The 25,951-nt window shown below is 37.5% G+C and overlaps 1 protein-coding gene across 5 annotated transcripts in view; it reads left to right on the top strand.

The window, feature by feature from the left end:
- Positions 1–25,951, top strand: part of PHEX (phosphate regulating endopeptidase X-linked) — a 291,954-nt gene that overhangs the window by 172,489 nt on the left and 93,514 nt on the right. For all 5 annotated transcript variants that reach the window (XM_077146746.1, XM_077146741.1, XM_077146742.1 and 2 more), the window contains 3 exons: positions 872–949; positions 12,969–13,072; positions 22,406–22,464. In XM_077146746.1, the coding sequence (XP_077002861.1) occupies positions 872–949; positions 12,969–13,072; positions 22,406–22,464 (241 nt within the window). The remainder of the gene's footprint in view (positions 1–871; positions 950–12,968; positions 13,073–22,405; positions 22,465–25,951) is intronic.

Below are 25,951 nucleotides of genomic sequence, written 5' to 3'. Positions count from 1 at the left end.
ATCCATAAATGAATAGGCATGGCTGTATTCCAGTAAAGCATCATTTACAAAAACAGGTGGCATGCCAAATTTGGCCTAGGGGCCATAGTTTGCCAGTTGCTGCTTTGCAGGGTCCTTATATGTGAGTAAAGGTGGTTTTTCCTTTGTCCATTGCCTATATGTTGCAAAATGCAGGGGATTGTTAGTACTTCCTCTATCGGAGGATGTTATAATGTTATGATGCACTGTTTACAGTGTTGCACATATAATCTTTCTAAAGTGTGACTTATATCTATTTACTCCCCTGCTAAAAATATTTGCTCTCTTATCTGTAAAATAAAATATAGACTCTTTAGCATGGCATTCAAGAATCCCTGGGATCTGGCCCCAAGCCAGTTTTCCTGCATTGTTTTCCACTCTCCACCCTCATTTGCTTTATATAGTCCCAGCTACACTAAACTACTTCCAACTCTCAAATGTTTCCTGTCTCCTTATCTTTGCCTCTGCGATTTCCTCTGTTGGAATGTCCTTCCTTTCAGCTCTGCGTGTTGAAATGCTAACCATTCTCTATGATTCAGTTTGTCATCTCCAATAAGTACATTCCCCACTGGGAAATAGTCCCTTTCTGCTTTGGACTCCGTCAACAATGTTGTCTATTTCTATTAACACCTTTGTTTTATTTATTTTATACTATACAGTTATTTGTTTTTCTCACTACAATTTTAGTATGTTGAGGGCAAGGACTAACTTAATTTTTTCTTTCCTCCGCAGAGGCTTGCATATAGTATCTTCAGTAGAGTTGTCAGATGAAGTTTGTATACATATGTCCTGTGGTTTCCTAATGACTTTAGTTCTGAAACTCTGACATCATTTTTCTTTTTCCTTTTTATAGGCAAAAGCTGTTTTGGCAAAAGTTGGCTATCCTGAGTTTATAATGAATGATACTTATGTTAATGAAGACCTCAAGGCAGTAAGTGTTAAATTTACTGTATTTTTTTTTCCTGGCAGATCTTACTGGCTTTGTGCCTTTCAACTAATCCAAGTCCAAGCAATTGAACCTGATAGTGCCAGAAAGGACCAACTTTTGATTCATTCCTTGGCCAGATATAAGACTGAATATGCCAGACAAATCAAAAGATTTAGAGCAGAATCAAAATAAAGGAAGTGTCAGAAAGAACACTTAACTGAGTGGGTACCATAAAGCACAGAGGCTTGAATATTGTCAAATCTGATCATAAAGGAAAGAATTAAGCAAACTGAGTATTTTAAAGTTAGTGAGCATGTTCTAATAGCTAAAGCATCATGTTTGTTGTTAAACAGTCTTTATTTGCTTCATTCATATTAAATAAATAGCAATAAATCTACCTGCTGGGAGTTAACTTCATTAAATTTTATGAATGTTTTGGCAAATTAAGTGCATATACATACGAATATAATTTATTGTGAGTTGGACTGTATATTTGCAGTAAGTTACTGATGGAGGAAAAGTAATAGTTCTTTTTTATTCTTATGTTTTGGGGTATATATTTTGCAGCATATATTCATTATGGGCTTTTCTAATCACAGCCATTGTTATTTCCTTTCCTACAAATAGTTTGTCTTCCTTACAACATGCCCACTCCCACACTCCGTTCTTCCATTCACTAAATTTTCTTGAAAAAGGAGTCTTTTGGAATTCTTTAAATAACTATAATTCTGAAGTGTAGCACTTTCCTGAAATTGTGGTTCTACAAGTTGTATATCTGAAAGCAATCCTAGCTTTGTAGATAATAGTAGAATTGTACAAGACAATTCAAACATGAGAAAAAGCTTTAATTAGAAAGTTTCTCCCTTGGGCTCCAAGATATGGTCTTCCAAAGTTTTGATCCAGTTACTATGGAAGAAAATGATTATGTTTTGCAGTATCTCAAAGCTCAAGCAGCCCATTTTATTACACTCTGTTTTGATGATGCTGAAAATCACAATATTACTGTAATAGTAAAATACTGAAGCACTTGACACATTATCTTTTAATCCCCATAGTCAGTGGTGGTATTATCCCCATTTTGCAGAAAAGGAGGTAAAGACTCAAAAAAGTTAGGTGATTTGCCCAATGTCACATGGAGTGTCAGAACCAGGACTGAAATATGGGTTCAGAAAGATGAGCCTGTAGTCAGAGAAGGGGATCTGAGGGGTCTTTGTTAGGCAGCTGTGCTGGAGGAACAGAAGAGGCAGGTTGGAGAATTGGTGGAAGTTGCTTTGCTAACACTGATTGGGAAGGAGAAGAGAAGAGGCCATGTTGTGAAATGGTTAAGAGCATAGGCTTGGGAGTCATAGGCCTGGGGTTGAATTCTGCTTCTTCTGCTTACTAGTTGTTTGATTGTGGGCACCTTTATTTTAATTAGCTTCCCTTTGGTTGTCTGTATAATGACCAAGTCTTAGTCTGGGCAGATTAGATGAGATTATATAAACGTAAAAACACCTAGTATAATGCCTGGCACATAGTAGGTTCCCTGTAAATAGTAGCTCTTATTTTGCGGATAGTTTGAGATCTGTTGCTACTAAGAAGAGCATCACCAAAACACATGGTACCTTAGTACGAGAACCTGGGTGATTATGTATGATTGGCAACAACCCCAAGTCAAGGGTACAGAAGAGAAATTTTTAGAGGTAGTTTTGTGTGTGGTTATGAACATGGACCCTGGAACCAGACTGTTTAGATTTAAATCTCTAGTCTGCCACTTCTTAGCACTGTGACCTGAAATAAGCTACGAAATCTCTCTGTGCCTCAGTTTTTTCATCTGAAAAATAAAAGTGATGTTAATCCCTCCCTTATAAGGTCGCTGTTGAAGATTAAATAAGTGAACGTATTTAAACAGACCTTGTCACACAGGAAGCACAATATAAGTGATAGCTCAGACAGCCGCAATTCATTCTTACGGCAATGGGTTAGTTTGGTTTGGAAATGTCTTTATGAATTAACTCATGCAGTATCCAGGTCCCTCAAATGGATTTAAAAGGCTATACAGATGAACCAATCCAAGGTTTAATCAGATAAGGTGGCATTAAGGACTCACTCACAATAGCTGGTTGATCAAGCTTTGTTGGCAAGTTTATGGACTCGTTGAATGCAGCATTTTTTGTGAAAAGAAACCAGATGCCAAACAGGCTGCAGTGTTGGTGGGCCTTCTTGTTAAGGGCCTCCTTAAGTCCAGAGCCTGTACTTAAGCCATTAGACACCAAGAGTTTGAAGTACTTTTATGAAGAGATGGCTTTCATCTGATCCATTTCCACAGCAGACACAATTATACACAAGAGTTTCTAACGGTTTAAAAAAACAGATGGTGAAAAAACCCCAAATACACAAAGTAAAAATACATTAGTGTTCAGAAGCTGATAGAGAAAAGGTATAAAACCCAACCAGAAACAGGTACAGGGTCTTGATGTGATAGATAGTAATAGCATCACTGAGGTTAATAGCAAAAGGACTAAAGTATTGCTGATACACAATGGGATTGTGCTTTCACTTTTAAGAAACATGTAGATAAGGACTACCAGAGAACCTATGAAAAAATTCTGGTAATACGAGTTCTGAGCATAAGAGGCTGTCACAAATGAAAAACAGTGCATCGTGTTTGACACAGGTGAAGATGTGATTCATCAGGCACAAACGTAAAAAGAAAGAGAATAGAGATTAGGTAGGTAATGGAGCAAATGAAAGTCAAGGAGAAAGGTTGAAAACTGAAGTTGGGCTCATGTGGAGACAAGAGCAAATGAAAAAAAAATCTAGAGGCATAAGTACAAAAGAATTAGAGAAGAACTTTTTTTTTCCTCCAAGGAAGACCAGGTAAACTGAGATACCCAATAAAATATCTCTGAACAACAGTCCTCCTGTAGTCTTTAGAAAGAGCAAGAAGAAAGGGAATATTCTTTATGTGAACCCACAGAAGCATCGAGGAAAGTTCTAATAAGCCTTATAAAGTGTTCCATTTCATTGAACTTTGATGGAAATGGACTCAAGAGAAAATTTATTCTGGAGAGATTGTTGTGTGAGTCATGAAAACAAGAAACATGCTAGGTATTACATACAGAGAGAGTTTAATATAGGTAAAAAGGGATGGAGAGATAAACCAGAGATTAATAACTTCAGGAAGCAGCTACCACCCCTGTGTGTAGGGGCACAAAAGGGAGAAGGTAATGGTACCACGACTTAGGAGAGCAGAGGAGGAACTGCCACTGCAGAGCTAGGGCTATGGAGCAGGGATTGAAGATTCTTTCAGAGTTATTGGCGGAAGAAGAAAGGAGGGAGAGAAAGAGGGAGGGAGAGAATGAATGCTACACCCTTTCCCCTCCTGCCATCTTCTGATGTCCCCAGTACTTCTTATTGGTAAGATGCCAACTGGCAGTGAAGTGTGTAAACACAATTTTCAGATTCCCAGCATTCTAGAACAGAGCAAGAGGGTGGGCATGTAGCTGAGAGACAACAATAGGTGAATAACTGGCACAGTTAGGCAGTTCAGTGATTCTTGTGAAAGCCAATGGAGAATTGCAGTAGGGGCTAAAGTCAGGATCTTAGCTGGCCGTCCTTTACTTAGGAGAATTAGATATGGGTAATTTTTCAGAGATCAGTGTTTCTGGTGAGTTATATATGGATATACACTTACACACACAAGTATTAATATGAAGATATGTAGGACCCACATAATATTATTGGGATGGGTCTTGGTCTTCTCTGGCCAGTGGAACACTCTTGTGTGTGTGTGTGTGTATATGACAGAAGTGCCACTCTGTGCAAGAGTGAGGTGATATTCAGATGGAATGCTCCAGAAAAAATGGTTAAAATATTGAAATGATTATATACTATTTGGTAAAAACAAAATAAAACAGAACTGTCCCCCTCAGTTCTTCAAGTGATCCCTTGCTACCTTGGTCTTATAGAGCCAAGAGTGAATACTGGAGGGGGTTCCCTTGGTGCTCAACCACTTTCTTGCCAGCCCACCGTAACTCCCCCACAATGTCCTTCATCCTGAGTATTCCACTGACTAGAGCAGGCCAAGACTGACCCCAGTGCTGGATACAGGGCATCTGGTACTACCACTAGTATGCTGGCTGGTGCTTCCTCAGTCACCTTATGTGACTGCTTATGAGAACTGCATCTTCCATTGAGTACCTTGTGTGTAGGTTAACATTTTCAAGCATCACTGCTGTTACTTATTGGCAGTCATCTAAAAACGTCAAACTTGCATTTTGCTTTGCTGTTTAAATAAGAAAGATGTAGACCTGAATTCTGGATTTTGTTAAGTTTTCAAACAATTCCTTAGGTGCCTAATATAAAGTCTTTCTTATAGATGTTTGAATATATCTCTGAGTATCTTTAAGTGAATTTAACTTAAACAAAAAGGTGTTCTAGAATCTGCATTTCATATTGCCGTATGTAGTGTCTTATAAACATGTACTTACTCATCCTACAAAGATGTTGAACACACTTCCTTGTTCCCTTTGGGGGGTGATAGCTTTATTCTTCCATCTAGTCTGTGGCATTTGGTGCTTCGCATTTGGGCCAAAATTTCCAAGAAGAGAAATCAGGTTCCCTTGTTTTGTGATCTGGACAGCTGTTCCTAAGAAATATCCAAGAACCCCAATTAGTTCCACAAAGTTATCTCAATTGAAAAAGTCAGGAGGTAGAATTGATTGAAAGCCATTATCAAATTGACCTGGATTTTTACAAGTAACTGAAAGGACAATAGGTTTTGAGCCAATTATTGTACCTTGAGAATTTAGACAACTTAAAAAAAAATATTACAGGTGGTTTCAGAATATTCATACAGCATTCATTCTTGTTGCTATTTCTACAACAAGAACTTTCCCAGTGGTTGCTGGGGTTCATAGTTTTTTTCTCACACAAAAGCCTATTCAAATATTTTAAATTATAAAAATTTGGGAAATAGAAAAAAGAAATGAAAAATCACCCATAATGTTGGCACCTGTACATACTTTTATAACAGTGTGCTATTTTGTCCTTCTCTATACATATTTGTGTATAACTGTACTTATATATAATTTTGTATACTCATCTTTACAGTTAACATTGTTTTCTCATTGTCTTCTATAGTTTTTATTACCATTATTTTTAACAGCTTTATAATATTTCATCAAATAAGCTCTACCATGGTTAGTTTAATGACAACTTTTATTCCCACCCCCCATTCTTACCCTCTTCACCTTCTCTATATTCTATCTGTTCAGTCATTGATTTTCTGATTAGGACCTATGAAAGTAACATCAAAGTAGTAGCCAAATGATCTGAACTGTGTGACTTTGCCAAGTTCTATAATCTCTTAAACTCTGTTTCCCATCTATTGTAAGGGAGTAACAGCTGTTGACTACTCCCTACCCTCAAGCACTTAACCTGACCCAGAGGAAAAAGTAAAATTTGTTCCCTGTTATCGATTTTTTTCTTTAAATAAATGGAGTAGGTCAATTGAGCCAGGCTAAGTAATGGCAAATGTTCTGAATTTAATAATTAAAACAATTAAAAAATCATCCTTCTAAATGTAGGTAAGCTGTGGTTTTTATTGTGGTTATTATTGTTACTTGCCCCAAGTTTTGCTTCCCCATGATTATTTTCATGACTATGGTAGGATTTTAAAGTGTTTTTATACTTGGAGATTTTTCTTCTTTAGGAAATTTTTGGAAGGTTTTCTATTTAATGCCTATGAGCAATTTGAATGTCAAGATTTTTCAAATAGAGCAGGAAAGTATCATGATTGGCAAACTTCTGAAAGTAATAACTAAACCCAATGATAATTGCAAAAAATAGTTAATAATTTTGAAGATAATTCCTTTGGGAGAATTTCCCATAACGTGTTTTGAACACAAGAACATATCTGAATTTTCCATCAGTTTTTATAGTCATAGTCTGAAAGGTCTGGCAAAGGTATCTTGGGAACAAAATCTGAAAAACACCAAGAGTGAACAATGGACATAGCTTTTAAAGAAAAGATCTGTGGGTGCATTAGGATTGCTAGTTAAGGTTGCTTCCTAAAACCACTGTTTCTTCTGAAGTTGAATAAGCATTTATGTTCAAATATGATAGATTGTAAAATTTCTTTCTATTATGTAGCATCTCAAGCATATTGAGAACTCTGTAAAATAATATTCTGAACACCTCCAACTTAAACAAATATTAAACATTGCCATATTAACTTTGTACATGCACACATTTTTAAACTTTTAAAATTGTATAATATATGTATATACAAAGCAAAAAAAGAAAAAAGCAATAGTTTTCAAAGCACTCTTCAACAAGTAGTTACAAGACAGATCCCAGGGTTTGTCTAGCATACCATCATCTCAGATTTTTCCTTCTAGCTGCTCCAGAACATTGGAGGCTATAAGGAATAAATATTTTTTTATCATCACAATCAACTTTTTTTTCTTTTTTGTGAAAAATAACATATATATATATATATATATATATATATATATATATATAAAAGCAATAAATTTCAAAGCACAGCACAACAATTAGTTGTAGAACAGATTCCAGAGTTTGGTATGGGTTACAATTCCACAATTTTAGGTTTTTACTTCTAGCTGCTCAAAGATACTGGAGACTAAAAGAAATATCAATTTAATGATTCAGCAATCATACTCATTTCTTAAACCCTACCTTCTCTGTATAACTCCACTATCAGCTTTGATCTTTGTCCTGCTCTTCAGGGGTCTTTGGGTTATACCCATTCTAACTTTTTCAACATGCACACTTTTTTTATTGTGTAGTATAATAGATATACAAAGCAAATAAATAAAAAAGCAATAAGTTTTCAAAGCACTCTTCAACAAGAAGTTACAGGTCAGATCCCAGAGTTTGTCATAGGCTACCATACGATACTCTCAGATTTTTCCTTCTAGCTGCTCCAGAATATAGGACGCTAGAGGGCTTCAATATTTTTTTCTCACCACAATTGACTTTTCTTCCTTCTTTTTTGTGAAAAATAACAATATACAAAAAAGCAATTAATTTCAAATCACAGCACCACAATTAGTTGTAGAACATATTTCAGAGTTTGACATGGGGTTACAAATCTACAATTTTAGGTTTTTATTTCTAGCTGCTCTAAAATACCGGACACTAAAAATGTATCAGTTTAATGTTTCAGCACTCATATCCATTTGTTAAATCCTATCATCTCTGTATTATTCCACTATCACCTTTGATCTTTCCATCCCTCTCTTTAGAGGTGTTTGGCCTATGGCAATTCTAAATTTCTCATATTGGAAGGGTCTGTCACTAATATGGGGTAGGGAGATGTGATTATCTGGTGTTCTGGAGAGGCTGGGCTAGGTTTCAGGGCTTATCTGGAGGGACCCATCTGGAGGTTGTAGGTTTCTGGAAAGTTACTCTAGTGCATGGAACCCTTGTGGAATCTTATATATTGCCCTAGGTGTTCTTCAGGATTGGTTGAAATAGTCCTGGTTGGGCTTGGCAGGTTATGATAGGTAGCAAGGTCTCACTGAAGCTTTCTTAAGAGCAACCTCCAGAGTAGCCTCTTGACTCTATTTGAACTCTCTCTACCACTGATATTTTATTAGTTATACTTCTTTTCCCCCTTTTGGTCAGGATGGAATTGTTGATCCTATGGTTCCAGGTCTGGATTCATCTCTGGGAGTCATCTCCCATATCGCCAGGAAGACTTTCACCCCTGGATGACATGTCCCACCTAGGAGGGAGGGCAATGATTTCATTTGCAGAGTTGGGCTTAGAGAGACTGAGGCCACATCTGAGCAACAAAAGAGGTCCTCCAGAAGTAACTCTTAGGCATACCTATAGGTAGTCTAAGCTTCTCCACTATCTACATAAGTTTCACAAGAGTAAGCCTCATGAACGAGGGCATGGCCTACTGATTTGGGTGTCCCTAAAGTTTGACACAGTATCAGGGGATTCCCTGATGGTAAGTTTTAATAGTTCCATATTTTTCTCCTATCCCTCAGGGGACTTTGCCAATACTTTTTGATTATCTGCTTAATATACTCTAGGATGTCACCAGGCATTACAATAATCTATACAGGATTAAAAGACCTCTTTCTTATTCTGTGCTCCCTGTATTTCAGTTGTTCAAATGAGCTATACACAGGTAGGTTGTGTTAGATTATGCACTACAGAAAATTTCAGTTCCAGACCAAGTAAACCTTTCTTCCATTGGTCTCAAAGAGTATGTGTGGTTCTAAAATATAGACACTGTCTTCCTTACCCCTATGTTCTGAATTACTTTAACACCAACCTGTTGGCTTCATTCTTACCTCTAAATATCAGGTTATATATATAAAACAGCCTCTCAAATTCCAGAAATAATAATCACCACTCCAGATTTAATATATCTGCTCTGAAAGCTTACAATCTAGGCCTATGTTTTCTTATAAGCATTTTCTAAAGGTGACCATACCATTCTTGTTCTTTTGTTTCTGGCTTATTTTGTCTCACCAGATGTTCCACATGTTCATTCACATCATTGCATGCCTCCCAACTTTGTTCCTTTTTGTAGCAGCACAACCTTCGTTTATAAGTATACACCATCGTTCACCACTCGACTTCTCTGTCAGTGCATCCTTCAACCACCTGCATTCATCAGGCATTAGGTATAGGGCCCAAAGTCCCCAGTCCATCAACATTCTCAATTTTAGATAATTTCATTGTTCCCAAGAGAAAGAAAACCAATAAACACACCCTTGCCAAATAGGAACTCTAAACCTCCTCTTAACTCTTGTCCCTCCCTCCATTATTTACCTCTGCTGTTGGCTATGATAGTGCTGATGGTTTCCTTTTGAGCATAGCTCATAGCATGCAATAGCAGTTTTCCCTCTGTACCCTGGACTTAAACACTCTTTGTACGAGAATCATATATTTGAAGTAATTCTTGCGAGAACTAATTCATATTTCTAGTGTGAGTCTGTGGAACATGTAAGTCTGTACAACCCCTTTCAATCTTGTTCATCTTCAATATGGTAATATTACTTATAGACCCACTAGAGAATCACCTTCACTCTTATCTATTCCCTTACATTGGAGTTCAACCTCATTAGCTAGCGGTTCATCCATCTCTAGCTGAGAAGTGTCAGGTCTTAGAAAGGGAACTTTACGTATAAAATGGACTCTGTAACCTGGAGGCCTCTCAGTTTTTTCTCTTAACTTCTCTCCCTCAGCTTCTTTTGCAGAGCCTGATGTTTGAGAGGCAAAGCAATGTGTTAGTAACAGATCAGTGTGTCAGAACCCCAGCAACCAGTCAAATCATAAGTTAACAAGACCCCATCCAATCAAGGGATGACATACCACCTAGTAGACACCCTCCCCTCCCGTCGTCACTGTACCTTTAAAACAGCTCCCAGAACAGAGCCGGAGCCATTTTCTCGTTCCTTTCATTGGCTCCCAGGTGGTAGCTATTTTCAGGCTCTGACCTGCTTTCTCTCTTTCGCTCTCCCACCTACCTTTTCCCTGCTCCCTCACTGCAATAAACCTATTAAGCTTTGACTTGCTGTCCTGTGTGGATTCCTTAAGGACTGCATGCCTAATAACCATAGCATCCTTTACCCTATATTCCGGTGTACCTTGTCCTATCCATATCAACTTCATTCATATCTCTAGATGAAGTCTGATCCCCCTTTCAACTTTTTAAACAGTTGCTGTCTAGGGTAATGCTGACTTTCATAGCTTCAATGCTCTAATTCTGAGTCTCCAGGTGTCACACAAATACCCAAAGTTCCAAGGAATCACCAGGTTATACACAACAAGCTCAGCATCTCAAAATTTAGAAATAACAGTTACAACTCTGGAATAGATGTGTCTGCTGTAAGAGCTTACAATCTAGGAACCTTTACAACAGGCCTTCCCCTGTTAACCTATGCTCTTGATTTCAGTTCTCTGAGTTTGTATATTATAATTAGTCCATATGAGTGAGGCATGGTAATATTTGTCTTTTTGTTTCTGACGTTTCATTCAACATAGTGTCCTCAGGGTTCATTCACCTAATTGGATACGTCACAACTTCAATCCTTCTTGCAGCCACTCAGTAGTCTATTGTATGTATACACCATAGTTCACCCTTCCATTCCTCAGTCGATGTACTTTTAGACACTCCATCCACTGTAAATTACAAACACTGCACCTGTAAACACCAATGTGCAAGTGTCCATTTGTGTCTCTGCTCTCAATTCCTCCAAGTACACATCCAGCAGGGGTTGCAGGATCATATGGTAACCCCACCCTTAGGCTTCTGTGGAACCACCATACTGCCCTCCAGAGGGGCTACACCACTCTTCTTCCCTACCAACAATGAATAGGTACATGTCTCTCTCCACATTTTCTCCAGCATTTGTATCTCTCTGTTCATTTTTAAACAGTTTTATTCACACATCATATAATCCAACCCAAGCAAAAAATCAATTCACCAATTCTTTTGAGATTACTGAATGTTCATACATACAGACCATTCATTTATACTGCTGTATGATTTTCTTTTATATGAATAAAGGAAATGTGGAATATAAATATACCACCTTTTATTTATCAGCCCTCCCCAAAGGGTTTGAGAGAGAGACAATTTAAAGTCCTATCTTTTCAACTTGTTAGCCAAGTAGAACATTGAGTTTGCCAAGAGTTGATACTTTCATTCCTACCTTTCTCTACCTGCCTTCAGTTACTTTACTCCTTTCTCTAAATTTTGTCCTGGCCCACTGGAAAGATTAACGTAAATCATTAACAAAAGTTACCCCACATTAGCAAAAGTTACCCCACAGAGATAATGAGCACCCTGATACATTAAGGAGGAGATAAACATGCTGAATATTAAGGAGGAGATAAATATGAGCCCAGACATGGGTCAACAAGTAGGTGACTGTCAAGTCTATAACAGTGAAGTTGTAAATGAACATTCGCATCTATAATATAATGCCTGTGTGTTTGATATATATGGATATGCTATATTTGAATTTTTACTTCTAAAAAAGAGTATCATGGTTTAAAGGTACAAAAATTAAAGCTAATCAGAATTTGATTATTTTTAGTCACTTATTTGAACGTGTTTTCTTATTTTTTTGCCACGGTAATATAATTTAAAATCAAAGTTTTAGAAATCTTTACAAACCATTACTTTTATTGTTAATACAGATGTTATTTATAATTACTATGTTAAGTATTTCCAGTTTTGTAGATAGAGTGCCTATACAAATTGAAGCTGTCTGCCATTCTCCTTCCAAAAAAGAAAATGGACTCAATAATTATGTCTGTTTCCCTATTTTAATAGATAACATTGTTTTGAGCCATCCACTTTCTATATTCTCATACAAGCTATAATCCGTGATTTGCTTCTGTAATTTCGCTAATTTTTGGTGACCAGAGTCTTATTTGAGTGTTAATAATAGATAAATTCTGTTAATAATTGAATTACTGTGGTGACCCCATTGTGCTTAGGGTGGAAAATAGGCCTCTGATTCTCTTTCATTCTTTTTCCTTTGTGAACAAAGGCTGATAACAGTAAATTGGATTTTAACATTTGACTAAATCATCATCTATAAGCTAAATGAGGTTTCAGCTGACTAAACTGAATGTTATTAGAAAAACCTATGTGACTAATAAATAAAGTACACATTTTAGAAAAGATCAAGAACCCATATGAGCCAAGAAATTTCCAACCTAAGATAATATGTTTTGTAAAGGTTAAAGAAGATTTTTCAATTATAAAGTAAATGAAACACATTGTGAATTACTGTGGCATCTCTTGTTTTCTACTGTGATCCAGAAATGACCATATTGATTTTCGAGCATTTTATTTGAAAAGAAAATCACTGAGATTAAATTTCATGGCTTTGTGAATACTAGATTAAATGGTAATGGCTGAGAGATGCTGTGAGAGGCACAGCTTCTATGTTGGCCTGTCATTGTGCTCAAGTCTTTTTTTCAGAGCCCTCTCTTATCTTCACTTAGAACAACGATGCTTGTGGTTTGTTTTATTCAGATCAAGTTTTCAGAATCCGACTACTTTGGCAACGTCCTACAAACACGCAAGTATTTAGCACAGTCTGATTTCTTCTGGCTAAGAAAACCCGTCCTAAAAACAGAGTGAGTAAAAAAAAAAAAAAGTGAAGTAGATAAATATATTGATGGGGGGGGTGGAGTTTCTTTGGGTCAAATTTTGTAATTCCCTTCAGGTCAGAGTAGCTTGCTTACCAGTTATCTTGGTTTGGCAAAATCTTTTTTATGTTTTGGCAACTCGTTTCTTATATTATGTAATTCAGGTCTTCAGTCTAATCGCAGGTCCCCCACTCCTAGCATGGTCATATTTTGAAAGAGGTCTTATTAGGATGTGAACATTAAAGTTATTTCTAGATCTACTTTGGGTCAAATTTTGTAATTCCTTTGAGGTCAGAGTAGCTCACGTTGGTTGAAATTTTGTTATTCCCTTCAGGTCAGAGTAGCTCGCTTACCAGTTATCTTGGTTCCTAGAATTTCATGCTCAGGTAGAAACTTTTGAAGACCTTAAAGAAGAATAAGTATATAAAAATAAAGTATGATTAGAAATGTTCAAGTAATAGTAAAATTATTAGATGATGGGAAGGTAATGAGCACCAAAGAACTGATAGCTATATTATTATATGAGTTACTCACCTTCTTCCCAGCTACCTTTAGTAATTTTCCCTATATGGTTTGGGGCCAGGGCATGATTTTTCTCCACGAGCAAGAAGTATATGCTATCAACAGTGAACAGATATTATGTGGGTACAGTGTGCTAGAGGCTGCTTGAAGTGCTTTATAAGTTTTAATTCATTTTATCCTCATGACAATTCTGTGAGATGTAGGTATTATTATACCTACTTTACAAATGAATAAAAGGTTTGTAATGGAGGAATTCTTCAGCTCAGGTTTAGATTACTTTTTGTTTCTATCTTCTAAGGCTTTTGGCCCCTGAGACCAGAGTGTTTTTTTTTTTCCCCTGTGGCCTACTTCTCCAAGGTTTTCTTCTCTCTGTTCTTTAGACTGGATCATTTCTATCAATCTGGTTTTGCATTCACTAATTCTTTCTTCTGCCATCTCAAATTTGCTGTTGAGCCCAATTAGTGAATCTTTATTTTTGATTATTGTGTTTTTTGACCCCAGAAGTTCCATTTAGTTATTTTTTTATAGTTTCCATTTCTCTGTTGTGATTATTTGTTGAGTCATTGTCATCATATTTTTCTTTAATTCTTTGTACATAGTATATTTAGATTCTGCAAAGAAACTTATAAAGGCTGCTTTGAAGTCTTTGCTAAATTCAGCATCTAGGCCTACTCAGAACCAATTTCCATTGGCTGCTTTTTTTTTATGTTTTCCTGTTAATTTACATAACTTATAATTTTTTTCATTGAAAACTGGACATTTTAGATAATTTATTGTAGCAACTCTGGATTCTGATTTATTTTTCTGAGGCGTTTTTTAAAAAGGGAACTTGGCTGGACTTACACTACATCTGTCCCCACTGCATATGTGGCCACTGATGTCTCTCTTCAGATTTTTAATTCTTATTTTTTAGCCTGGCTTCCTAGTATCTACCCTTATACCTGCATAGCTTAGTGCTCAGCCAATGCTTAGAGCAGGGATTGTGCTCAAACACCTTGAGTCTGTAGGGGTTTTTGGGTCAGGGAGCACATCCAGGTTGCAGATGGTTCTCAATCAGCTTTGGCTTTTACTTTCCTCTGGACTTTCTCTGGTCATCCTTGTACATGTGCCTAATTTTCCCTTTCCCAGTCAGCCAGGGATATGTGGGGAGCCTATCTGTATTTTCTATGGCTCTTTCATGTCCAGGATCTCCCTATTACATTTCTGGCTGGTCAGTTACCCAGTGGAAATCATAACTTCAGGCTGGCAAAATTGGAGGTTTTGCCCATTTGTTTTCTACCAAGTTCATTACTTTTATCTGACAAATCTCTAGGTTTTCATCTCCCTCAATTCAGTCCACCTCCTGTGGAAGCAAAGCTGCTGATTTTTCCATTCAGCCCCCTAATGATCAAACCAAGGTCTCACTGTCTGAGCTGGGAGGGGTGGGAGGAGCCCCAGGCAAGAAGGCCACAGACTCCTGCTCTACTTACTCCCAAGCTCTAGCAGTTTTCCAAAAATACATACTTTCTGTTGTCTGACTTTGGTCAATTTCCAGAGCTCTAAAGAAATCCAACTTTATACTTGATTTTTGTGAAAGGATTTGTCGACCTCTTCATGCCATTGTATCTGGAAGCCTGCTTTCAGGTACCACTTTTTAACCTTGGCTGACATTCTGGTTTCCAAATCTTTGGCTCTTTTTATCCTCTCAGTCTCTCGTTACTTTCTCCTGTCTAACCCTATGCTCTGTCCTGGCTTCTAGAAACCCTTCTAGGCCCCTGCATGCAACTTTGGCTTACGCTGTGATTACTACCTCTTCCTCTTAGCCGTGGCTCCCATCTGGCCAACCCTGCCCTCTGCCCTTCAAACCTTCTTATGCACATATCCACTAAGTTAGTACTAAATTATTGACTTTAAAAAGTAGGTTTAAAACTGAATCGCTCCCCTACCCATCCTCGATTCCAATAGAATGCACAGAGGAAGAAAGCAGAAGGCTTAAGAATTTCCTTGGAAATGATAGGTAACTGCTTTAAAGACCTCTACTAGAGTGTCCTTGGTATTCTCCTCTCATCATATTATCTCCCAGGCCATCTGTCCTGTTTCCTCCCCAACCCAAATGATTCAATATACATTTTAGATTTAGGGCACTAAGACTAGCTTCTCAAATCCAATGACTTCAGCAAATGATTTCCAATATTCCCATGACCATCTGCACATAGTATTTAGTAATCACAGATCTGTATAAATCATCCTGCCCTTTGAGATCTATTTCGGATCAGTTTATATTCTTCTTTTTGCAACTTGTGGAAAATTCAAGGCTTTCACCAATATTTTGTGAATTTTCAGAGTCTTCTTAGGCGCTCTTCCATGTTGGAGATGCTGCCAGTTTGGGGACCAACTCAACTTGCTACAGAGACTACCCCAGTTCTGCTTTAACTGACCCAGATGTGGGATTCCATCCATTTCTTAGAATTCCAGTCCCTCTCACCACTACATACTACATTTGTGTTTGTAGTTGATTTTACTGAAGATTTAGGAAGATGGCAGGATTTATATTACAAATAATGCAAATGTTAGATATTCATGTGTCCACCAGTCCTTTAGGCCACCAGAGAGTTTCTCTGAATGAGCCACATCTCAATGCATTTCTACCTCTAATGAATGGGTTCCTCTCTCCCCTCTTTCCTTACCTTTCTCCTCCCCATTGCCCACTCCCAAGTTAATCGTACTCTGCTAACAAAGCAATTTAGTTCTCTCTAGCTTCTGCTTCCAATTCAGCTGGAGGACCACATGTGAATATCAAAAATCCTTATGATGCTCAGCCAGCTGACTGAGATTTTCTTTAATAGGATTTGTTCTCCATAGAAAGCAGATAGCATTTTAAATAGCAAGTTGGCTTTTTGCTGCCACACAAATAATTTTAAAGCAGAGAAAGATTTTATTATTTTAGTCTACAGGTGAAGAAATTGAGCTCTGGGGATTTAGGAAGCTGTCACCAGCTAGTAATGGAAAACCTGGTAAAAGTATCCTGGTTATCTTTTTCCTAGTCTCTTTCCCAACTGTATAAGTTCTAGTTACTGGACATTTTAATAATTCAAACTCATATCCTTTTGCTTAGTGTACTGAATCACAAAGCTTTCTGGTATTTAAATGCATGGCCATTGCAGACAGTATTGACAACATGCAAAATAAAGACATATCCATATAATATTGAATATAATTTAATAAAAATTAACGTTTTGCTTTAAAGTCTGCTGTGATCAGGCTGGTGGTTAAGTGAAGACTAAATTCTATTTTGGAGATTAAATGTACTCTCCAGTGTTTTGATATAAATAATCTATTTTCTGCTGTGTTTTGTTTCTTATTCCTCAGTTTATTTTCTGTTTTATCTTTCTTTCTTCCTCTGAGGAATACCATAGTGTACCCTGTGGATCTCAGGGATGAAGGAAACTCTAACCTCTATTTCCTCTGTATCCTCCCAAAATGTACAGCTGCAAGAAAGGATTAAATCTCCATTGTGGCCTGAATAGGCTCCCAGCATTTCTTTCTCAAAGCATATGTTCAAAGATGTAGTGGGGATGTCTTAGGGCTCTATTCTTGGTCATCCTCAGAAAATGCCCAAGGAAGTAAGTGGCTCCTGACCTGCCATGGGGGAGTGGAAACTTAGTCACTCTCTTGAGAGACAGTGGAAAAAAGAGGAAGGCACAAATTGGTAGGCATATGTAGGATTCCTTTATACCTACGTATTCCTCATGGGTTTATAGGAAACAGTCTTCATCCCACTGGATGAGGAAGGCTGATAAAACCATTGAAAATAAAAGCACAATACTGTAGATTAGGTCAGATTTTTAATGTCTCCTAGCTATGATTATTATTGATGGTATATTTTAATTCTTCAATCTCAAATGTCGTTCATTTGAGTGTTTAGCGAGGCCCAGGTCACTAACTGAAAAACTCCTAAACATGTTGTTTTAACATCATCCGAAAGTACTGATGGGTTGTCAGATTCCACTGGCTATTGAATGACTATTTCTAGTGTTTTATTCATGCCTTGGAAAAATACTAGCTGACTTTGGGGCTACACAAAGGGTGATTTGTGTAGTTTTCTTTCCCGTCAATGAAAATGAATACCTGTATCACTGTGGTATGAAATTGGTTAAGGTTTCTAGAAAAGTTCTTCAGGAATGAAAATAAGTGCAATGCTTGTAATTCTTGTTTCCTGAGACTATATGTCTCTTTCAGAGAAAGCAACACTAAAAAAATTTAAGGTCCTCTTTACACAATGAAATGATTTGACAGCCAAGTTTTTGTTATTTTTTTAAAGGAAATTTCCAGCTGATGCTTTTCAGGCATTGCAGGGCATTTTAGTTTTATAATACTCATTGACTTTAATTGACATCTTCCAGGTCTGACAATTCATGAGTCAGTCGAGTGAGGATGGTTCTGGAGTAGCTCCACCATACCAGTTTATTTTGAATAGCAGGCTGACTGTATTCCCTTTAACCCTCCATAAAGCCCTGAAATAACATTTGCTTCTTTGTGGGTATAGGAGATGAATACCCTTTATCTTTCATTCTCTTGGAATCCATTTTAGTTGCATTAATGTTCATTGAAGAACTTTCTGATGCTAAGGGGAATATCAGCAAGAATTAAATTAATTGGGTGGTCATCCCTGAAGGTACATATTTAGGGGTTGGTTCTTAGAATTGCCTCTTCACCAGCTTCCTTAAAAATAGAGGATTTACTTCACTGCTCCATTTGAGTCAAAAGTAATTCTTTCCCTCAGGATCCTCTTTCCTTGACAGAAATGATTTTAAACCAACTTCCCTATTAACTCACTCTCATTGTACTGTGACCAAACATATCTGGATTCTCTTTTTCTATCTTTTGAAAAATATGTAAAAATACATCAAGTGTCTGTAAAAATTATGGTCCTGCCCAGAATTTTTGTTTGCAAAAACATTATCTGTAGCATAGAACTGGAATTATTTAATCTGCAGGATATTAGTAATAAAGCAATAAATACCCTATGGTTTTTCTAGTCCATTAAACTATCTTTATGAGTTGATAATTTGACTGTAAAACTTTAGCCTTATGTATATGTATTATATATGGCCCAAAGAAATTTGAATACCAGTGTCTTTTCCTTCATATTTTTGTATTTTGGTATTATACTCTCTTGGTATACCCGATTGTCCAGTATAATTTCCTCCCTATATATTTTGGAATTTGAAATTCATATGAGAAGTCTCCCTACTCTACCCATTAAATCCTTCTCCAAACACAGACTGCAGGAGCACCCTGAAGGTATAGTAAGAAGAATTTAAAGCACTTGGATATGCATTTTAGTAGATATATATATATATATAGCAATAAATGCATTTTGATAGATTTAACAGTCTTCTCCTGAGCACATATAATTTGGACAACAGTTTTAGAGTTTAAAATCTTGTTGGAAGATGAGATCTGCAAGCTCAAATGCTTTCACGGCCCAGTCAGTCAACAAATGTGTGACATATGTGTAATACAATAGGGAGTAGTGGGGGCTGTGGAGAGCTAGTGATTACACACCCCATTTAAAGGATTTCCAGTCTAGTTTTCTTTTTTTTTTTTTTTTAATCATCGTGCTGGGCAAATGAAACGTTTTATTTTCTGGGAAAGTTCAGCCTATTGAGTAGGATTTAGTTTATGGACAGCCAATTGTTCCATGTTGTAGTTGTCTATTGCTGTATAACAACCCCCACAAAAAATGTAGTGGGTTAAAACAATAATAATAGTTTATTTTTGTCTCGTGGTTCCAAGGTGGTTCTTGCTCATGTTGTTTCATGTAGCTGCAGTCAGTGGCAGGGGCTGGAGTTACCTCTCTCACCCATCTAATGTTGGCTGTTGGTGACACTAGATGCTGGCTTCTGACAGGATGCGCTCTGTGTAGCCACTCCATGTGTACTGGGTTTCTTTATAGCACGTTGAAATTTCTAAGAGCCAGTTTCCAGAAAGAGAGAGAGGGAGCAGGAGCATGAGTAGGAGAGGGAGAGGGAGCTTCTGAGGCCCCATCAGGGCCTCATCTCAGGGATTGGTGGTTAGATTTCTTTGTTTGGTCCACCTTTGTCCATCAGCAGTTAGGAACATTTTCTCTGCATGGCTCTTATCCTAATGTTTTGAAAGTTTGATTTTTTGCTAAAGGAAGGGGAGTTAGGAGAGGTGTTAGGAGGGAAAGAAAAGGGACAAGCTCTAGGAATTGGGAATATTTTATGATTCAGCCCAGTGCTATTTAGAAGCCAAGTTTAGGAGCGCCTGCATTCTTCCCTCTTGACCCAACTAACAGATGTACAAATGCTGGGGTTTTTTTTTTGGCTAGTTATTAGTTTTCTATTGGTGCTATAACAAATTAAAATTACCACAAACTTAGCAGCTTGAAACAATGCAAATTTATGATCTCACAGGTCCTGTAGGTCAGAAACCTGGGTTGGTTTGGCTGGTTTATCTGCTCTGGGTTTTATAAGGCTCAAATCAAGGTGTTGGCTGGGTGGGCTCTCATTGGGAATCTCTGTGAAGAATCCACCTCTGAATTCATTTAGGTTGTTGGCAGAATCCAGTTCCGTGGGGTGGCAGGGCTCAGGGCTCCACTTTCTTTCTGCATCTTGGCTAAGGGGTCACTCTTATCTCCTCTGGTTCTTGCACATGACCCCTGCATTTCAGCACCAGCAATAGTGTATCACATTATTCTCATGTTTGGAATCTCTTGGACTTCCCTTTTTTGCAGCATGCCATCTGACTTCCTCTTCTGGTGCATCTGTCTCATTCCAGCCAGAGAGGGTTCTCTCTGCTTTTAAGGGCTCACATGATTAGATTGGGCCCACCAGGATAATGTAGAATAATCTCCCTATTTTAAAGTCCTTAACCTTAATAACATCTGCAAAGAATATTTTGCTATGTAAGGTAACACATTCACAGGATCCAGGGATTATGACTTGCGCATCTTTGGGAAGGTGGGGTCATTATTCTGCATACCACGGGTAGCAACATTAGGTCAGTCAGATCCTTAGGTGCTCTCTCTACTGCTTGGCCTCAGGCAAGTAGGACAGCCTGCAAGTTTGTGTTAAACATTAGGGCATATTGAAATGCTAACCCTAAATATGACAGAAAAAAATACCCACTTTATGGAAATTAGTCTAGGATTCATTTTTGATGAGAGAGGAGGCATTCTTGATTTCTGGTAATGTCTCCAGTATAGTATAATGCTTAAGAGAATTGACTTTGAAGTCAGGCAGACCAGACCTTATGCAAGTGTATAATGCTTCTAGGTCTCAGTGTTGTTATCTGTGAAATGGGCTAAGGATTCCTATGACTGCAATGGAGAATAAGCCTATGAATGGAAAACGCTTAAGACGTTATAAGAGTGCAGTGAATGTTATGATGATGAAGATGATAGAATGGCATATTCATAGAGTTCTCTGTAGTTTGGGAGAAGGTATGGGTGGACCAACCAGAATCAGCAGTTGGGTTTCCTACCAGTTTTGTATTAGTCTGACATAAATTAGTCTATTAATCTCCCTCACTCTGTTCCAGCCACCCTGGCTTCCTTTGTGATTATTCTGTTATATATATATTTTTTCAGGGATAAATTAATAAAATGTTTGTTCTGAAAAGGGATTTATACAAGATTTTGAGGGTACAGCTTAGCTTAAGAAGAGTTGCTTAGTTTTAATAGTAAGGGGGAAGTGGCTGATGCTCACAACTGTGTAAGTCAGGGGTTGGTAAGCCATGGCCTGCAGACCAAATCCGACCGACTGCTGGTTTTTGTTTGGCCCATTAACTAAGAATGATTTTTGTAGATAAACATTTGCAGCTGATTTGATGCTAGGGAGTGCTAACTTTGAACTGTAATCAGTAAAATGCTGTTCTCCCACAAGAATTCCATTATTCAGATTAGTAGTCTTATATTATGAAAATATTCTCAATTATTATTATATTTTCAATTTCATCAATAAAAATTTGTGGAACTTTGATTTTTCTCTTGTTTTAAAGTACCTACATAAATCCTTAATTTTGCCTCTTCACCTTCAAGGTCTAAAATATTTTCAATCTAACTCTTTACAGAAAAAATTCGCCAGCCCCCAATCTCAGTAACCTACTATACATTTAAGATGGAGGCGTAGACTCTTCATAGCTGGAAGGGACTCCCAAGATCTCCCAATATGTTACCCTAATTTTATAACTAAAACCAAATCCCAGGAAGGTAGGCAATTGTTCCAACGCAATCCAACTAGTTAGCAAGAGAGGCAGGACCAGTTGTTAAATCTTTGGGTGCTTCCATCAGTAAACTTGTTACTGGAGCAGGTGGCGCCTCTAGGTAGCATGGTTGTACTTTATTCATCTCTCTTTACATGGATCTGTGTGTTGTCACCACTACAAAACTTTTTAAAGGAGGTGATAGGGCATAAAAATACAGCTGTCCCACTGATCCTTTGAATAGGGTCTGGCAAGCAGGGCCTCTGCCTGTGAAGAGAGCCCTTTAGAGAATGGGATTTCTCATTAAAGCCCTTTCAGAAGCACCAGAGTTGATTTTTCACTCTTAAGTTAGTAACAGTCACTAGCTGGGCATGTTAATATATTCTCATTGAGCCATGTTCAATTTAGGATAAAATTGTACATTGAGCAGAGCAATAGCCCTAAACTGAGGCAATAATTTACCCTCAATACCCCTCCCCCTCATTGTTCATGGGTAGCCTCTCATAAATCCACCTGCTTTGTATTTGTCCTTATTGCCCTCCTGCAGGTATAATAATGATTGCTCTGTGGCATTTGTTTCTCCTACTACAGGTGGTTTACAAATCCAACAACCGTCAATGCCTTCTACAGTGCATCCACCAACCAGATTCGTGAGTACCAGGTTCCTTGTCTACTTGTTAGTTTGGTGCAAAATAGAAGGAACTTTTCCATGAATATGATTAAGGGTAGAATGTTCTTTATTTTTCCAAAAAAGTGGCCAGATATGTTTATGAAGAAAGTTCAAGTTTCCCTATCCATTTGCTAATTTTTCCTCATTGCCTTGACCTCATAAGTTGTTTTTTAAGTTTTATATCACTCTTGATTTTTTAAAAAAATCAATTACAGTGGTGCAAGGGTAGTTCAGTTGTAGATTTCTCACCTGCCATGTGGGAGACCTGGGTTCAATTCCCAGACCATGCACTTCCCAAACAAAGGAACCAACAAAAACAAACAAAAATTCAACAAATGGTGCTGCAATAATGGAATACTCATATGGAAAAGGAATGAAATGTGACCTCACCATACAGCATTCAGAAAAAAATCAGTTATAATAAATACAACCCCAGTGAAGGCGGACATAAAAAGGAGCAAGCTCTACTTTCCTTTTATGATGGTCTTACTGATTTTGTCCATACCATTTTGTTTATTACTAGAATTGATGGAAAAAAGCAAGCAGGTAACTGGGAAATTGGCAAACTATAGGGGCCTATCTGTATGTGGAAAAGAAGCTTGGAAATGTTCTAATTAACCCTAGAACATAAGGTCTTACTCTTATTTACATGTATTGGCTCCTTGTAATTATAAATGCCATGATGAGTTTCTAAAGATTATTAAAGATTGACTTGGCAAAAATAAAAACCTGGCAGTACCAAGTGCTGACATTAGGACCAGGATTCACTGCTGGTGGAAATGTAAATTCGTCCAGCCACTTTGCAGAGCAATTTGGCAATACCTAGCAAAGCTGATAGTGTACATGCATACCTTACGGCCCTTAATTTCCCCTCCTGGCATGTACCTTTGTGTTGATTATCAAAGTGAAGGCCTCAGACCAATAGCTAGAGCGTGACCTGGGGTCTTATTAGAAATGCAAACTCTCAGGACCCACCTTAGACCTGTTGATTACAAACGTGGGATGTGAGTTTCAGAAATCTACTTGAAAAAAGACCTCCAGGTGATTCTAACATGTGCTAATATTTGAGAACCATTGCCTGAGAGAACCCTCCCATAAGACACAAGGAGGCCCATATGAGAATGTGCATAGTGTTGTTGTTTATAATAGCAGAAAAAGGGGGAAAAGCTAAATGTCCCTTCTCAGGAAAATAAAACAAATGTGGCATATTCATACAGAGGAATATCATACAGCAGTGAGAAGTGAATGACCTAGAACAACATGTGTTAACATGGATGAATTTCATAAATACTAGATTGGGGGGGAAAGCAGCTTGGGAAAAAGACAATAGAGTAAAATACCATTTAAATAAAGTTGAAAAGCATACAAACAATTGTATATATTGTTTAGAGATATATACACATGTAGTAAAATTGCTATTATTTTATTATTATTCATGAGAATGATAAATCCCAAAGTCAGGTTGGCAGTGACAACTTGTGGGGAAGGAAGAGCACTCCTTCCCAACTCCTACTGGTTTCTCTTCATCTCCTTTACCTCTTAATAGCAGCATCCCCAGAGGCTCAGTCCTTGGACCTCCTTTGTTCTCCATATTCACTCACATGCTGGGTGATAACCTCTAATCTCAAGGTTTTAATCACATCTCTAGAGTTTGTTGAATGCAGGGATAGGAATCTGCAGACTTTACCACCCTTGTCTGTGCTACCTCCATCTCTCTTACCTGAATAACTGTAATAGCTTTCTCCTTGGCCTCCCTGCTTCTATCCTTATCTCCCTTCAGGCTACTTTCAGCATAATATTGCAGTCATTTAAGGATGATTTAAAATCATATCACATCACTCCTTTGCTCAAAACCCTTATCAGCTTCTCATATCATAGTAAAAACCAAATTACTTACAAGGACCTAGAGGCCTGTCATTTCTGCCTTTACCTCCTACTGCTGACCCCTCCCTCACTCTGTTCCAGCCACCCTGGCCTCCTTTGTGTTCCTAGAATGTCTAGTCCACTGTTCTCTCAGGGCATTAGTACTTGGAGTTCTCTCTGCCTTGTAAAACTTCCCTAAGTGATCTTAATGGGTTCATGCTCCCACTTCCTTTAAATCTTTACTCAAATCTTTCACTTTCAAATGCCACCAGCCTGCCATAGTTCCTGCACACTGGTGCTCACCTCTACAGGATTTCCTTGTCAGATTGGACAACCCTAAGGCTGTGACTGCTCACTACCAGCTGGCACAACTCCTTAAAGTTGTCCTTGTGTGGTCACCTTTGAGACTGGAAGTCTCTGCAGGACTTTGGTCTGAGAGTAATAAACAGAAGGGAAGACAAGCCAATACGGGTAATTTTAATTTCTGTATTAATTTATATAATCAAGTTAGTTGCTAAATATGTTGACTATTTTGAATGTTACTCCTTACTATATAAGTATTCATTATTACAATGAAAATACCTTTGCTTTCTTAAGGTCCTCAGCTCCAAGTTGAGAATTAAGCTGTACGTGTCACATCAAAACTTATTTTTGACATATTAATTATGACTAATAATTATTTTAATGTGATATGAATTACAATAACATTTACTACATGCACTATTGGGCAATAAAAATTGTTTAGATTATCCATTTTAAAAGAAAATGTTTAATTATGCACTATTTGGTATGTGCAAAAGAATATATATAACATGCTGACACATATAAAGTTATAAAGTATATTAAAAACATATAAAATAAATATTTGCCTATGAACCCACCATCTAACCAAGAACTGGGACAGTACCAATATCTTTGCTTCTACCTGTGGCCTTCCTCATTCCTCATCATAGAGGTAACCACTATTCTCATTTTTGTTTATCATGTTCTTGCTTTATTAAAAATAAATTTTTAAACCATTTCTGTCTGCATCCCTAAACAATGTGTTACTTATTATTTTTGCATTTTTTTCCAGCATAATACCACCAGGTTATTGTCACACTCCCTGCGATCTTCAGCAACTGTGTTTTTTCAATCAAAATATTGCTTCTAAGATTCATCCATGCAACATGTGGTCATCATCATCATAGTATTCTTTCATTTTCACTGCTGTATATTCCAGTGTGACTACACCCCTAAATTCTCTGTCTGTTCCACTGTTAACATACCTCTGTGTTTCTCCCCCCAATTTTTTGCTGTTATGAACAATGCTGCTATGTTATTCTTGTACATGTTCCCAAATACAAGTTTGGGGTATATAACTAGGAGTGAAGTTGCTGACTTGTAGAGTATGCAAATACTCAACTTGACCAGATAACACCAAACATTTTCCAAAGTGGGTGTTCCAGGGTGCAAAAGTATTTCCGTTGTTCCTCATCGCCATCAACACTTGGCATTGGTAAACTTAATTTTCACCAACCTAGTACATGTAATAGATCAGCTCTTATGCAAGAAAAAGTGATTGATTGTCTTTGCCAGTGTTTCCACACTCACTTTCAAATGTC

The sequence above is a fragment of the Tamandua tetradactyla genome, chromosome X, assembly GCF_023851605.1.
Source record: "Tamandua tetradactyla isolate mTamTet1 chromosome X, mTamTet1.pri, whole genome shotgun sequence".
Taxonomy (NCBI): domain Eukaryota; kingdom Metazoa; phylum Chordata; class Mammalia; order Pilosa; family Myrmecophagidae; genus Tamandua; species Tamandua tetradactyla.
The sequence above is the reverse complement of the archived record's forward strand: the minus strand, read 5'-3'. Positions and strand labels throughout refer to the sequence as shown.